Genomic DNA, 17,727 nt, shown 5'->3' on the forward strand with positions numbered 1-17,727 from the left:
TTAAAAATTGACATATTATTTTAATTTAATAGATAATCTATTACTTATACAAATAATTTATTACCAAGCAACTTTACATTACTAAAGTCAATTTCTTATATTAATCTAGTTTAAATAAAAATAAAAATTTCCAAAATAATTAAAATACGATAGTAGTATTACCCTAATACTTCCAAAAAGAGAAAAAGATTAGAAATAAAAAATTGAATTATTCGAATACTCTTTGAGATTTGTTTGATTTGACATTCATGGGATATTTTCTTAAATTCTGATACAAGAAGTTTTAAAATGTCTTGTATGTAAAACAAAACTATTACGTGCGAGAAATAGGACGACAAAATAAAACACAATTGAAATATGTATAATTATAATCGAAATATACCCTATCAATTAATGTGCGTAGGATATGTAGTTAAATCAAGAGTTAATACTTTACTTTCCAAACACTCTCCAACCTGTAATTAAAAAAAATATATATGTAATGTAATTTTGCTAGAACGATATAAATTTTCAGTTATACTCACATCAGGGCAAATACCAATTAATGCATCAGCATGGGAATAAAATTCCTCTTTCAAAGATATGACAATAGTTTGTAAAGAGCTTGTTTTATCGCGTATGTAACTAGCAACTTTTCCTATGTTAGTATTATCCAGTGCAGCATCGATTTCATCCAAAACAAAGAATGGCGCAGGTTGAAAACTATAGATTTCATAAAATTAGATTATAATCTAACATAAGATAATTTAATAATAATTTAATATAATGTAAAATATATTATGAATAAGAAATAGATTAATTTTAGATTTAAATTTATTTCAAAATAAAAATTTAAAAACCTAATAATTAGAAACTAGATACCTGTGAATTGCAAACAATAAGGCTAATGCCGCAACAGTTTTCTCTCCACCAGATAAATTAGACATTGGTTGGAATCGTTTCCCTGGCGCTACACAATTGTAATTAATACCATCCAAATAAGGTTCTTCTGGATTTTCTGGTCCAAGGAATGCTTGAGCAGATTGATTTTTTGCTAAACTCTAAAATAATAGATATATTTATGTACCTTTTTTTAATTCATATACTTAACATATACAAACCTTATAAATTGGATCAATTTCATTAGCTACATGCTCGAAACAAGCCATAAATCTGTCATGTCTTTCTTTTTTGATTTTCTCAAATTGCGTTTTTGCTTTTTTTGCTTTTTTACGAGACTGTTCAAATTCTTCGTTAGTTTCTTGTAATTTCTCCTTAGCAAGATATAACTTTTGAATAGCCTTAAAAACATCAACATTATGAATGAAAGATTTTCAAGAAGGAAAAAGAAAATATTCTTTCAAAAAATTAACACATTCCAATGCATGTAATCGAGTGAGAAATAGACTAAATATGCAATCGCGTTGTCACCAAAAAATGTTATCAGTCCCTTCTTATTAGTTGCATAAAAGAAGGAAAACGCAAGAATATAAATTTCTATTAGTAACCGAATTATTGAACATTTAAAATTATTATTTTTACATATTTTCACTGTGAGATTTTAGGGTTACTTGTTACTGTTTTCACTGAGTTAGCAAAAAGAGTTAGCGTAACTTCACAGAACCCCTTCATCTGGGGTATACTATATGTAATATCTTAAACAAGATTAAATTGTAATTTTCTATTTGCAATATTATAGTTTTTACCTTCATATTTGGTGCTTGAATACGTTGGATAGTACTTTGTAGATCATTAATCGTTTTCGTTAGTTTGTCAGTAGTTTTCTTAATATCTTCTTCTTCTATATCCTTCAAATTTTCAGGAAGGAGGGCATAATCTACAGTTATTCGTTTTTCACGTTCATATTGCTGGTGAGTACTTAAGGATGAGTCATTATTAGCTTCCGAATTATTAGTCGCAGTAGTTTCACTAGCTATATCTTCCATATTTCCATGAAGCATTGGAATTGCAATGTCTTCCATCTATATAACATTACATTCATATACTTGTTTCTATAAAATCCTTAAACAATAGATTGATTAACTTTATTTTGTTTTACAACATACCTTACATTGCATTAGAATAGCATGACGTTCAGCTTTTTTTTGTTCAATTTTGGTTTCAATACCATTTAATTGTTTTTGAGCAGCTTGTATATCTTTCGCTATTGCTCCAACTTCACGTCTAGCTTTGCCTATTTCATCTTCTTTTTGATCAACTTCCATCTTTTTTGCGTTTCGCGCGGACTTCAATTGCTCCATTTGAGTTTCATCATGATCTATTTCTGCTTTTTGATTAGATTCAGTCTGTCGGGCAGATTCAAGTTTATCTTCTGCATCTTGAACGGCACGTTCCCATCGTAATACGTTACCTAAGTTTTACATATTCTCATATATAGGTTTCAATTAAATATTAATTTAGCAAAGCGAGTATTAAATTTCTTAAAAGTACGCATATAAAGTAAAATTCTACTCACTTTCTGTATCACGTTGTTTCTCAAAATCTAATTGATTATAAATGCGATTGCATTGATTTTCAAATTCCATCCTCTTCTTTGCTCTTTCTTGTTGTGATCTAGAAGTATAATTTCAAGAATTAATCAATTGTAAGAAAAATTATTTTCTCTATTTTTTTCCTAATATAAAAAAATTTGTTAATGAGAATGAAACACTAAGTTCCTTGTTACACTAAAAATTGAAATGGTAATATATTTTGTTTCCCTTTGTAAAGGGTAAGCGTTTTGAGTTAAAAAATACTATAAAAATGAAGATTGTAATGTAAGAGACAAAAAAGCAAACTTATTCGTATTTAAAGTATTAATAAATGTTATTATAAATTAAATTATTCAGATAATTAAATATTATCCAGATAATGAGAAAGAAAGAGAAAAATAAATAAGAAATTCGAGATGTTTAATATTTAAAAATTATTTTTTATGAGTGCAGAAATTATTAGAAGTAAACATAATTGCAATTTGCATGCAATATTTGTATGAAGTATGTATTTTGTATACGATGTAAAATGAAATAAAATTTTTCTTTCATTTTTCATACATTTTTTTCTGTTTTTAATGTATCTATTCTTTTAGACAATTTTTAATATCTTATATATTGTAGTTATAATACATTCATTACTTAAAAATGAATTGACATAAAGAAATAAGGTTCCTATATTAAAGAATTTATATTTATTAAAATTAATATCATATTTATTAAATTTAAGTACACATACCGTAATTCCCTTTCCTCATATTGTCGAATATTAGATACACCTATTTGTTCACAAAAGCTAGCAAATACATCATCTTCAACATTATTCATCTTTTCCTTGATATTCTGTATTTCTTGATCTCTCTCGGCCATAGTTTTTTCAATTACAGTTATTGTTGGCTATATACAAAGGATATATCAATTTAGTAAACATTCTTACATAAGTGTAATAAAATATAAAAAATTTACATACACCAAACATATTTAATTCGTTCTGAAGGGCATCTAATTCTGTTTCAAGTTCCGAAATTTGTTTTTGCTGTAATATGTATAATTTTCAATAAGCAGTATATAAAAGATATGTTAAAATACTGTTATTATTATTATAATTGCAGTTTTATAGCATTATAAATTATATTATTTACCGTAGCAGTAAGATCGCTTTTATTATATTTTAAACGTGTTTCCAATCCTCGTATTTGAGATTCAACTGTATTTAATTCAGATTCTTTTCTTGATTTTTTCAAAGATTCACGTAATTCTTCTGTTAATTTTTCCTACAAAATATTTAACATATACTGCAGAACAATTGTGTACAGTAAAATATACAAGTACCCCGTATATGGAAATAGAATGTCTTACTTTTTGTGCCTTTAATTGAGACATTTGTTTCTCATCCCATCTTTTCGCTTTCTTTGCAAGATCTAAACTACCACCAGATATAATACCTGCTTTCTGATAAAATGTTCCATCTAATGCAACACACTGTAATGACATGTATATATTAATTACTGTAACTTTTTAAAAAATTAGTTATTCTATACATACATACATCATATCTTGCTTTTTTATCCATTTCATAAGCTACTTTATTTGCATCTTCAGGTGTTTCGCACACAAGTGCATTATTTGTAGCAAATAATACAGCTCTGTCAATATCTTTAGGTGAAAAATGTAACACATCATATAACAATTTTACATTTTTAGGCTCTTGTATATTTCTAAAACAAAAAGAGAAGAAGAGAAGAAATTAAAACTAATTAGAAATTAGAAATTACTACAATCTTTGTAATATGAAGGGAGAAGTGAGAAAATATACAAAGATACTGTTAAGAATAGAAATAATGACTCTTCTAAATATTTAAAAAATTATACAGCTAGTGTTTAAAGTTATTTTTACGTTACATACCTAAGTCTTTCTTTTAATGGCTTTGTTTGGATGTAATCAAGAGGAAGAAATGTTTCTGGTTCAAGATATTGCTCTTTGAGATACTGGATACATTGTCTAGCTGTTTTTTCAGTATCAACAACTATAGCTTCCATATATTTGCCAAGAACTTTTGTAATTGCAACATTGTACCTTTTATGAATAGGTTCACACATATTGTACATGCGATCATACTAAGAAATAATAATAACAATAGTAATTATATGATAATTACATTGTTAGACTGATAAAATAATAATTTGCAAGAAAATGATTTATAAATAAAATATTAAATCTAATTTGTTACTTACTACTCCAGGAAAGAGGCGTTTAAAATTTTCTACGATCTCAGTTTTCTTTTTAGTTCTTGATACTTCGTGCTTATCAACCTTTGCGTCACCTAGCTGCTCTGAAATGCTCTCTAATTCCCGCTGTAAATTTTGTATTTTATCTTTTGATGTACCAACATCAGATTGTAAGTCGGCCCGCAACTTTTTCTGATCTTCCAAGGCAGCTTCTGACGTCCTTATATGTTCTTCTAATTTTTCTACTCTTTTAAGAGCTTCATCTCGCATATGACCTTTTTGTTTATGTTTATTCTCTATTTCTGTCTTTTTTCTTCCTTCATTATCAAGTCTATCTTGATCAGATTTTTGCTCCCGATTAATAGAATCAAGAAGTTGCAAATACCTCGCTGATTGTTTACCTGCTTCCTCTTTCAAGCGATTATACTCCCTCACCTTAAATTAATATTTAATATGATTATAATAATGATTACTTTGGTCTTTAAATTTTGAGATATATATAATTATTGTAGCTTTAATTAAATAGGATTATTATAATATAATATTAGAAAAATGAGAAAAATATTAGAATTAGAAAAATGATTTATAATCTTACTTTATGATGACATATTTTGAAAAATATTTTTCTATTTAAATCCCATTTGAATTTTCTTACCTGTTCATCTTCAAGTTGCACATCTCTTCCTTGTAATTGTGATTGTCCAGCAATACTTGCTTCATAAGCTGCTTTAGCATCTTCTACTTGTCGCAGTTCTTCTTGAAGTTCGTGTATATCTTTTTTATGAGCTTCATCTGCAATACGTGCTTGAGCTAGTGACTTCCGAGCAGATTCTACTTTCTTTTGCATGTGTGCAACACGTTCTTTTGCTTTGATGAATGTGGGTCTTTTTTTTGTTATTTCAACTTCTACTTCTCTAATATCCTGTTCGATTTTAGCGAGATCCCTCCCTAATTTTCCAGCTTCTTTCTTTTTCTCCTTTAATAATTCTTCTGCTTTTTCCTTTTTCTTCTCAATCTTTTCTATTTCATGTTGTTTCTTTTTCTGTGAAACTTCTAAATTCTCTGTACTCTTTTCATTATGAAATAAACGAAATAATTGAAGCTCTACTTGTTTTTCTATCTACAATGAAACAGATAATATTAAGTCATTTAACATTGATTCAATAATGGATCTATAAATTATATAATTTGTTTAAATTTGAAATTAATGAGTAATTTGTTTAAATTTGAAATTAATGAGTAAATAAATGACCTACATATTCTTCCTTTAAACGTTGATACTTTTCAGCTTCTTCTTTTTCTAGTTTTGCTTCTTTCCTTTCAGCAGCAATACCTTTCTTTTTCTGGTATGAAAATTGAGTTTCCTCTTCTGCTTTTAACATTTCCGTTCTTAATCTATAAAAGTAAAAAATCTATTTATAATTATAACATGTTTATCAGAAACTGATTTACCAAAGGATGAAATGTTCCACAGTATATTATTTATCTTTTAGATATATTGAACTGTTATATAATACATTAAAATAATGATTACCCTTAATTATTATAAATTAGTTATTATAAATTATATTATATATATTATTATATTATATATTACTAATTATATATATTAATTGTATTTATATATATATATATAATATACAATTAAGAATTAATATACAATTAAATAGATATTATACAAAATTTAAGTAACACTATTTAAAATAACATAACGAAAATATGAATTATGCAAAACAATTACACTACAAGATATTTTAGAATTATAAGTGAATAAAATATGAAATAGCAGGAAATAATGAAAACAAATTTAATGTTTAATGAATGATGCCTTTCCTTGCCTTACTTTCAAGTAGAAAAGGTTAAAATTAATTATTAAACTTTACTTTAATTATTATTTTATATTCGTATGCTGTACATATTGAAATTACCAATATGACTGTGGATAATATTGCATAAACAATATATGTGTAAGTTTATGTATATAAGTTACCTTTCATATTCTGCCTTTAATGCTCCAGAATTACTAATTTCTTCAAAAAGTGCAGTACGTTCTTTTGGATTTTTCATTGCTATTGATTCTACAGCTCCTTGAAATACAAGGAAATTTTTTGCTTTGACATTAATACCAAGTTGTTCTAACTCATTGAGATATACTTGGCTAGTAACTACCTACATAATACATGAAAATTTGTAAATTTCCATTCAAATTAAATTTCTAACTAAACTAACTAAAAAAATATATAAAACTTACATTGTTGTTTATTCTATGTTCCGAAGAAGAGCCTTGTACAGAACGCATAAAACTTTTTTCGGTTCCATCTTCTAGTTCAAACACAGCAGTTACAGATGCACTGTAATTTATAATGACTGCATAAGATGTATCATATACATAAATACATTTGATACGTAGATTATGCTTATAAATATTATGTTTATAAATGTAGATATATGCACATATATATATATATAGGGTATTTTGTTTAACTTGAAACAGTGGAATATGAGATTTAGTAAAGAATTTCATAGACAATATCCCAACAGACCAGAGCTGTCAGCATTGACATGTTCAAGGATACTGGAAGTGTCATACAGCGAAGAAACTGGTGCTATAAAGGTTAGAAGAATGGTTAAATTGCACTTTTGAATTTTTGTCTCAATAAAGATACCTCTTAAACTAACTCTTAGAATATAAAGATATGAATCTAAAACATATTGAAGGAGAAAAGAAGCTTGATCATTATTTACAATGCATAGCATAATCGGTATCATTCAAAGATGTTAGCTAATGATTTGTATTGATTTGACTGCTTTGGATCTAATTTATGATGTTTTGTCACATGGAATGTTATTATTTGTATCTCAACAAATGCTACCATATTATGAATACTGTATATAATATTATTATTTTAAAAAAATTGACTTGACTTTGATATCTCTTCTATTTCTACACTCAAAAAAATGTTATTTATATTACCTAATGTCCTCCTATGTACTAAACAATTTCTTTGAAAATATCTTTTTATAACTTCATTCCCTTATGGAATATTTGATTGTTTCCTATTAAACAAAACACCCATATTACAATTAAGCATATAATTTAATTTTAAGTTATTCTCTAACTTATATTTATATTCTGATACATTTTAAATAATAAAATTAAAAAGAAGAAATTATTTCTATTTCCTTTGAATACAAATTTATACACATTCAGAAAGAAAGAAGTTAATTTGTTTAAAAATTGAATTAGTTTGTTGAAAATTATTAAATCAAACTGTATAAAAATGTATATACTTGCACTTTTTCTTTATCTTATAATATATTATAAAGTTATATTCAAAAACAAAATTAAATACAATTATTTTAGATGTTTTTAAAACAATTTTTTTCTCATGTTGTAAAAGAGAAAGAACAAAAATTATTAAATTTTAGATATTACTATTTCTTTAAAATATGTAAAAGAAAAAAGAAAATTATAGCGTATTTCAGCAAATAAGATATTTATATAAAAATTTTTAATAAATGTATGTCATAATAAGTCTTTTCTTTTAATATTTTAACAAATTCAAAAAATACTTTATATGTAACTTTGAAATATGTAGAAGTTTGGTGTCTTATGAGTAGAAATAAAAGCGTAATTTAGCAAAGAAATAAAAACAAAAATTATATGTCTAAAATAATTGAAACTTGAAGATATGAAAGTATAGTTTATAATATTAAAGCAAGCGGTTAAAGTATGTACAAGTAAGTATAAATGTTGTTAAAATAATTTAAAAAATTTTTAGTCTATAAGATCCAGAAATACCTTCGTGCAACTGGCATTCCTATTGAAGCTCCATGTATCAACTCACTAAACCGTTTTACCCGGAGACTACTTGTTTTTTCTCCCATAACAAAACTAATTGCGTCCATAAAATTAGATTTTCCTATATTAGAAACAAATATATAATGCATAATAGGTCTGAAATTATTAGAAGTTCTCCATATACTAATATAAAAGAACATAACCTACCGGATCCATTTGGTCCAACAACAGCAGTAAAGGATTTTAGAGGTCCTATAATAAGCTTTCCTCTGTAAGACTTAAAGTTTTCTACTTCGATATGCTTCAAAAACGCCGGCATTTTTAAAAACAATTTTAAAAAATTTATAGCTAACAGTAAAGTGGTATAATTGGCGCCATAAAGTTTCCAACACAAACAAGCATTATACGTCAACAATTGGTTTTCTAACTGCAGTGAAGCTAGTGACGAAATGTTGTCAACACACTTCACTTTCAATTAAATACAAATTTACAAACGATACTTCTATAAATATTATTTTATATATGCATATACGTTTGTGTGTGTTTGTGTATAATAGCTTCATAGATATATATAGTAACTTTCTATTATTAATATATAATTAATTAATTACAAATTATATATAATATATATATTTATATTTTAATATAGGTATAATAGTTCTTAGTATTATAAGATTAAGTAAATATTTTAATTATAATTTTATGTATACATATTGAGTGAAATTATTTTTTCTTGTTTTGTTATACGAGCAAAAATATGAAATAAATATAAACAATAATATTTAAGAATCAGAAGTACATATTTGAAATAATGGACATGAAATAAATTACATAAAATTAAGGCAAACGGAATAATTTATTTGACACATTATAATTCTGGGTAACGAATAATCATTTTATTATATACGTACATATATAGCAGAATTTATAAATTGACCAAAGCATCTCTTTATAATTTACTAAATAATGAACTGCTACGTAATATTTAATAGTGTATTTCTAAAGTTTCATATTTTCAGCCAAGGAACAAGAAAGACCTGTATTATCAGGCTCAACATTCAACTCCTTAACCACTCCATCATCAAGAAGCATAGAATATCGTTTACTTCTTTTTCCACCCAGTACTGGTAAATCTACTGACAGTTCCATTGCATCTGTAAATTGAGCTGCTGGATCTGCCAGCATACGTACCTGTACAAGAAAGTATAAAATTTACTGATAAAAATGGTGTTACATACAAAATATATAAAATAAATAAAATATAATCTTACTTTTCCTTCTGCTCCGTGTTCTTTACCCCACGCTGCCATTACAAACGGATCATTTACAGAAATACAAAAAATTTCTGCAATTCCTTTAGATTTTAATTCGCCAGCTTTCTGTATATAACCAGGAAGATGTGTCTAAAATAATATCAAATTTTTAAATATAATATCCACTATACTATTTCTTTTAAATACAAAAGTAAATGTTTGTATTATAGAAATATTTTTGTTTTATATATATATAGAATATAACTTTCTTATAGTTAAAAAGAATTACTTTTACTACGTTAATACTTAATAAATATTAACATACTTATAACATTTACTATATAACACTAACTTAATATTATTTGTTCCTTTATTTATTCAGTTACATTTATACCTATTTTGAGTAAGCAAGGATAGTTATTAATACATTGAATACATTAAATCGATTTTTGAATAGACATGAAAATATATACCTTGGAACATCCTGGTGTGAAAGCTCCTGGCACTCCAAAAATTACAATTTTTTTCCCACTTGCAATTTTAGCAAGATTCACTTTATTTGCAGGAGAGTCTTCAAAAAGATCAATTGTGGGTAGTTTTTGTCCTGCCTATATAATCACATCATATATATGTATAATTCATTTTTACAAAAAGAATTATAGTATTTTAATATATTTATACATCAATTACAATAATTGTAGTGATAATATCATGTAATTTATGTCATTATTCTTTAAATCTAACGAAACAAAACTTACAGCGATAACCATGTTTTGAGATGATACTCGAAATTGTCGTATGATATAACCAAATGACAGTCGTTCATTGACGGAAATTGCGCGACTTATAAGTGGGTTCATCTGTATATATAATTGATAACGTTATGAGTAAATCAAATAATCAACTATTTGTAATAGAATGAAATTGTAAAAGAATTTCTTTAATTGGAGCACGGTTGACTATGGATTGAATGAACATACGGAATTGCGCAACCTTTCCGACTCATTACATAAATATAATCATTTTCTTTTGCAATATATTTTTATTTTTAATATTCATCTCGTTTACGTAGTAAAAATTAATCGATAACATTGCCACGTAAGACAATTTGATAATTTATCATTTTAGACAACGATCTATGATTAGTCAAGGTTTCAACTCCTTGATCGAATCAATGATCTGTACACAAAGTTATCCAAATTTTATGATTTTTATCAGACTTGACATCAGAAAACCACGAATAAGATATACGATATAATAGACATAGATATATAATAAGATATAAATTATATGAAATTCTTGATTATTACATTTCATTTATTTAAAATTCAAATCTTTTCGCATTAAAACTTATTGAATATTTAAATTTGTAGGGAAATTTCCCATTCGTCCATTAGAGGGCCATAGGCTTTGACTTTACGCAAGAACTTTTCTTTAAACTCCAACTCAGAGCGTTTCCTATAAATATACGTTCTAAACGTGTCATGACAGAGAGGAATCGAGAGTGCTTGTAATTATAAAATCGGTGGTTCTCGGACTAATGCTGCCACCACGCGGTGAAGTCCTGTGATCAAGCCTGCTATGGTAACCAATGTAAAAAAGACAATTATCGACCGATCTTAAGAGCCTAGTTCCATCTGCGGAAGTTTTGTGACTTGTACGGTACGACCGTAATTCAACCTACGAGTATGAGCAATAAATGAGCATTTGAGGCCATTATACATATATAGGTGTTCAATTGTAATGCCAATAAAGTAGAATAATATATCTTTAGTAAGTTATTTCTATATGTTTCGGAATATATTTCGGCTACTTTAGGGAAGAAACATTCCGATATTACGACAGTAAAAGAACTGTAGAGAACTTCTATACAGGATCTTTGACCGTGAGATTTACTGAATGAGATTGCTCGTTGTTGAAACCGTCGAATACATTTAAAATAATAAATTAATGTACAGCCGTACACGCGAGTCGTTAGTACAAAGTATAAATCGTATAAATGTACTCTCGTGCACCCTTTATTTATACCGGTCGGGGGAAGTCGGAAAATTCAAATTCGTCTTTGTTCGACGGTTGCACGTAGCGGCGACATTGTTTTGCTCGGAGTTTATTTATTCTTACATTACGTGTTTCCTAACGATCTTGATACTCCAAGGCAAAACAACAATATGATTTCAATTGTTTACTAACTCATGCGCCACTACAGAACAGACAGCAACGATACTTCTTCAGCAGACAAATTATCACGAAGTTTGAGGATCATCAATGCATGTGATCTGAAAATCTTTGGCAAGAAACAGTCGGTAAAAAGGTACTATAATAATAATAAAGAAATTTTTCGGTTCCGTGTTAATAGCAGAATAGTCGTTCTGTGCATTTTTGTGTCTTCGAATCTCTCATAAAAATGAGATGACTTGAGATTTTAATTTTTAATTGAGACAGGTGTGTATCTATCTGAAAAGAACAGCAGAGAATTAGCGTATAACCGTTTCACCATAATAGTTACGGATTACATAGCAGATTATAATTATACAACATTTATAAATATTAGTAGGTAGAATTGGAGAAGTAAACGCACTTGTTACGATGAAAGGAAAGTCGCGAGCTGTACATCGGGATAACTGGTAGGTGATTTGAAGAAGCAAGGCGAGCAAGTACTTGCAAGTAATCGATTAAATCAGCGCGAGTCTATCGGTATGGTAACGTGAGCCGATCTTGAAAAGGGTGAAAGGAGTGGAAGAATTGGAAAGAGAATTACTTTGAGTTTACGGAGAGCACGGAGTATACAGCATAGAGGTTGTAATCGAATACGACAGTGCTAGATGGAACTATACACGCACGTCCGGGTCATTAAAAGCGGTCCTTCTGAACCCTACAGACACCGCCATCACAATGCATTGCACTGGGAATAATATGCTCTATTTACAAATTAAAATATCAGATTTCAAAATATTCCACGTAGTATTTAATCAATATTGGCTCCATCTGCGTCTTGCTCGGGCTTTGTGTCGGCCTATTTTTTACGACCGTTGTAATAGATTTTCCGATCCTCTATTAGTTAATTATCATACGACAAATTTTATATACTGACATTGTATCGAGTGTCGATAACATCAATCGCGTAATGTTATTTTTAGAAGTAAGGTTAATAGGACGTGTTTCAATGATTACCTAAGAACTACGAACATTGGTATAATTTAAGATTTTATAGAAAGGAAAGTATCCGAAAGATGTAGGTAGATGCACGTATGAGTAATTTTTCATATTAGCCTAGGGAATTAGTTTCAACTTCGAGAAACATGAGATCACTTGCGTATAATCGTAATTGAATCGTAATTAAATATGAACGAATAATTAGGCATTATGTATTATAAACGCGGAGAAACGTATAGTAGTACGAACGAACTCAAAGTTATAACATAGAGTTCATAAAGGTTATGATACATGGGAAATATTGCAAGCATTTTTTCAGCAAGAGATGATGTATTTTGTGAAAAAAATCTACTAAGGTTTTTACAATAAAAAAAAAAACGTCGTAAATTCTAACAACATTTTTAAAAAATTGTTTGCATACGTATTCTTAAAGAGCAAAAAGCGTTACTTGGAGAAAAAAGGAAGTTGAAAAGTCAGCTTCCCAAGTATTTTTTTAAGTTTCTAGCAGGACCGTTTGTTTTCGAGAAAACATTGAATTTAATGTTTGAAACGTCGCGTTTGTATCGTCGCGTATATTTTTTACATGATAGATGAACAAATTTTGCTGACAGGAAGGTTCCTGTTTTATCTTCTTTCTTGAAGCGACCAAGCATAAAAAGTTACCACTGTAAATTATTTCTCCGCTGCTTTTTTAACGGTTCCTTCTAACGGCAAAAAACTAGTTCCACTATCCTTTTCGAAGTAACGGAAAAAAAACTGTACCACTTTTAGCCAGTAAGATTGACTAAAAATTTTTACGACTGATTCTAAAAGAATGATAAAAAAACGGTGGAGGCTTTTCTTTCTTTACGGCACTCCTTTCTATCGCGACGCTTTTCGAACTAAAAATCCTTTTTACGGAAAGTAAATTTGACAGTACCGTTTTACCAGTCACTTCCTGCGTTTGTTCATTTATGTATATACGCGTACAATAAGGAGCAAAAATATCGCTAGAATTTTTAAAACGGGGTAGCTGCTTTTTAAAATTGAACCAAACAACTTGAATTTTTTTGAAGAATTACCAGCACCAATTTACCTGGTGACGCGTAAAAAATTTTCGGAAATACTGCGGTTGGTCGGAATCGCGAAGAATAATAGTAAAGGTGATTTTTTACCATCTTTTCATCCCTCTTCTTTTAGGTTTCTAATGAAAATTTAAGCAGTAAATTTCCACGAAATCAATCGATGCGGAAACAAGGGAAATGCAATTTTTTCAAAAACTTTTTACGCGTCATCAGAAAAATTCGAATCGTTTGGTTCAATTAAAAAAAAAAAAAAAAAAAAAATGAATTCTGTTTTAAAGCGTGTGCCGGTACTTTTGTTCGCCACCGTATGTTCCCTCGTGATATTTTAATATCACCGTAACCGTAAATTTTGAGCAACGAGTAAAGAGAGAAAGAAAAATTGCAATATTCTTAACAATCTTTCGCGACGACAATTATAAAGCGAAGAAAGTAGACGAATAAGAAATATACAGAGCGTGGAAATTTTCTGTTTCGCGATTGGGGCGCGGATTACAGGGCGTCATGTAGAAACCGATACTCCACGCTCCATTGTCGTTTTGTAGAGGTACACAATATAAACGCAGACAGCCAGATTCTCGTTAAGTATGGCCTGAAGGCTCTAATTAAAATAACAAACGGAAAATTTGCGAGTTTCCATCATTTATGGAAAGTTCTGTTTCCAGTGTACTCCCACCGGCGCGCTTTGCTACAGGCAAACGACCCCCACGGAAATAGCGGTACCGCTTTGGTTCTAGTGTCTGTATATAAATGTTTCCATATTATTTCGTAGAATTACCTCGACGTAAGAGACATCGATATTCCGTTCTTACGTGAAGTGTCTATAAAACGTGACGACGCGCAACGAACATAAATGCAGCTGGCGTAAATAAACGAGAAAAGGTGAGATGAAAAATTCGTAAACGAAGGGCAATAGGAAAAAGGGTGGAGAAGTGGATTCTCTGTACCGTGTCGCGTAGAGGAATAGAAATAAATAAAGTGGATGAAAGGAACTGTAGGAAGGGGCGAGTGAAAAATTACGAAGACGGATTAGAGAAATAAGAAAGAAATTTATATTCGCAGAAACTGAAAATAATAATAAAGAGAAAATAAAGTTTGCAGGGAAGACAAAGAGGCGGAAAGGAGGGACGAGGGAATAGGGAAGGGAGTAACCGCGAAGAGGAGTTGGCGTTTTCATCGAAAAGGAAGGTTAGTTCCAGCGTCTCGTTACAGCGGTTGGTTGCTGAAAGCGTGGATGACGCGGAGGTGGCGTGAGGCAGGCGGCGGGTGAAAATTCCCGGAGGGTGAAGCGGTCCTGCCGTGTTTTTCGCCGATTGAATCAATTAAAGAGGAAAAACTCCCGGGGTAAAATATTCGAGACGTGTCCTTTCAGTCTTGTACCGCGAATACGTGCGTGCTCGTATGTCCGTACCAATCGAGACGCCGACACGATGGTTCGCCTTCGGAATTGCTGGACCTGCTGGACTTTGAACAATTATTTCTTTCTTCCTCTCTCTCCTCCCCTATTTTTCTTCCTCTTTATTTCTCTGTCTGCCTTTCCAGAAAATAAGAACACAACAATCGGAACGTTGTTTGAAAATGTCGTTACGATTGTATACATAGAATCCGTGACAATACACGTTTCTCTACGTTCTTCTCTGATAACGTTCTAACGTTCGTAGTAAACGTCATGATACAATCGTAGATGACCTAAAGCTACGAGATACGACTTAGCAATTATTAGGCAAATGGGACAACCCATTTCTTTATGTAGCTGTGCGTTCGTGCATTATCAAGTGCTTTTTATTCGAATTTCGTTTATTCGAATTATTATTTAGAAACATGAAAAAAGCAAATAAGATAATAATAATAATAATAAATATACAAAGAACAGCTGAAGAAAGCGAGCGTGCAGTGAACTTGTACAAGTAAGTAATGTATTTCGTTACGTAAAATATACAACGAGCAAGGTAAACGAGATAACAGATATGTAATTTGATAGATTGATCGTTATCATTTACATAAATATGTAATGTAATAGAAGTGCAAATTGAAAAGGAACGAAGGGACAAGAGGAGGACGTCGTAAGTCAGTGTCAGGCAACAGAGTTTAATCTCTTAATTACTAAAGAGTAAGTTTGCATGCAGGCATGCAGCATGTTAAAGTCGTTGCAAAGATTAGTGGTAACACTACTCTGATAAGTCTTCCATCCGGCTTGTTTGTTAAATAATATCATCGCTACTCGGATACAAGATTGCGAAAGTATCTCTTATTTCATCTGCGTGCATGCGATTCTGCTTAAATACCGGTTCATCTACGACACGGATACAACAGCAGATGCAACAGGAAAGATCTTGAAAATTTCGTAAAATTTAATATCCGATAGTGACGTTCCCTGTCGATTTAAAACGGATTTATTAAACTACAGACGCCAAGAAAAATATAAATGTAGATCTTTTTCACTGGTGAACTTATTGAAATTATTTATAAGAATGATAAGAATTTTTTATTATTGTACCGTAATTGCGTACTATACTATTAGAGGAACGCAATGAGATAGATTGTTAATCATTTTATATTCGTTCAGGCCAACAAGTATCTTTTTTAATTTCTCTTAATATTACCCTTTATTACCCTACTTGTCTCTACTTTCACATGCATGTACCTATGTATTAACAAGAATATATACTGTCGATCGATATAGTTTTGAATAAATTTTTTCTTTTAATAAGAAAAAGCATTATTTTCATTTTGTCTCGAGTATTACCGATATCGTAAAATTACATTATCCGTTTCAATCTTCGAATCGATCTCGAGCATATTATATATCGTGATAAACAATTGTTCGAATAGAGAATATTCTTCCCATTAATAATATCGCTATGAATATCTAATAGGACAATTTTTATATTTATTACAGAGAAAAAGATTTATTCCTGGTGAACCTTAGCCTTTGAAGTTAGCTTATCGATTATAAACAAATAATTGCTGTATCTGCCTCTCTGTCTACGATGTTTATTATCTTACAGTTAAATACGTACATAGTAATGCAAGGTTCCAACATGACAAAGCTATATTTCTTACTACCAATTTACGGTTGGCGTAATTCTATGATTTCCGGCGTTGATGTAATAACTTAGATACACACTTATACGAGGCATATAACAGAGCTTGCATGAGAAATGTTTCCTCTTTATTGTTAACTCTCGAGGGTGTTACAATCTATCGCGAAATCCTTGTATTTTACGACAGATTTGACATTCGTATCAAAATTTCTGACGACCTGTCATCGACAACCGCATTGCTTGATCCATCCTAAGTGCGTATTGTTAGTAACAATATCGTCCGATTCTGGTTTAGTTTCGGTATCGAGTGCTGTACAGTAGAGAAGGAATCATTATTTTTGGAGAAATTATGAGAAGCTATTTCCGTTGAATTAAAAGATACGGTGTCTTCGTCATTTTTAATTTACGGAGTAGATTTATGGATAAATGATATTGCTTTTTTTGAAGGAACCTCTCGAAGGTTCTTACAGGTTTGGATAAAAAGTTATAAAAGGTGATGTTTATCATTTCCGACCGATCGCAATTTCTTTACAATTTATTTTGCTTTATTTACTTTAATAAATTAATCCTTTGACTTTTCGAGAAAACTTGTCAGGTCGTTCGGTCCAATTTTTAAAAAGTTATTTCATTTTAAAATGTGTCCGAATATGTCCTTTATATACTACTAATTTCGAATAAAAACAAATTTAAAATATAAAAATTCTAAGAAAGAAC

The 17,727-nt window shown here is 29.6% G+C and overlaps 2 protein-coding genes across 2 annotated transcripts; both read right to left on the minus strand.

The window, feature by feature from the left end:
- Positions 1-40: 40 nt before the first annotated feature.
- Positions 41-8,935, minus strand: LOC126914189 (structural maintenance of chromosomes protein 1A). Its single transcript, XM_050717794.1, has 20 exons — positions 8,710-8,935; positions 8,503-8,623; positions 6,952-7,051; positions 6,691-6,869; positions 5,957-6,095; positions 5,356-5,820; positions 4,707-5,135; positions 4,378-4,589; positions 4,021-4,189; positions 3,831-3,953; positions 3,614-3,745; positions 3,442-3,507; positions 3,211-3,368; positions 2,456-2,553; positions 2,046-2,350; positions 1,686-1,961; positions 1,101-1,280; positions 862-1,040; positions 525-702; positions 41-455 (listed from the first exon to the last, which is right to left on the minus strand). The coding sequence occupies exons 1-20, from the start codon at positions 8,819-8,821 to the stop codon at positions 387-389; spliced, it is 3,690 nt and encodes a 1,229-aa protein (XP_050573751.1). The 5' UTR covers positions 8,822-8,935; the 3' UTR covers positions 41-386.
- Positions 8,936-9,376: 441 nt separating this feature from the next.
- Positions 9,377-10,795, minus strand: LOC126914223 (peroxiredoxin-5, mitochondrial). Its single transcript, XM_050717876.1, has 4 exons — positions 10,514-10,795; positions 10,229-10,363; positions 9,774-9,905; positions 9,377-9,693 (listed from the first exon to the last, which is right to left on the minus strand). Exons 1-4 carry the CDS (start codon positions 10,613-10,615, stop codon positions 9,502-9,504), a joined length of 561 nt encoding a protein of 186 aa, XP_050573833.1. The 5' UTR covers positions 10,616-10,795; the 3' UTR covers positions 9,377-9,501.
- Positions 10,796-17,727: the final 6,932 nt, after the last annotated feature.

Source organism: Bombus affinis, chromosome 3, assembly GCF_024516045.1.
Source record: "Bombus affinis isolate iyBomAffi1 chromosome 3, iyBomAffi1.2, whole genome shotgun sequence".
In the NCBI taxonomy this organism is placed as follows: domain Eukaryota; kingdom Metazoa; phylum Arthropoda; class Insecta; order Hymenoptera; family Apidae; genus Bombus; species Bombus affinis.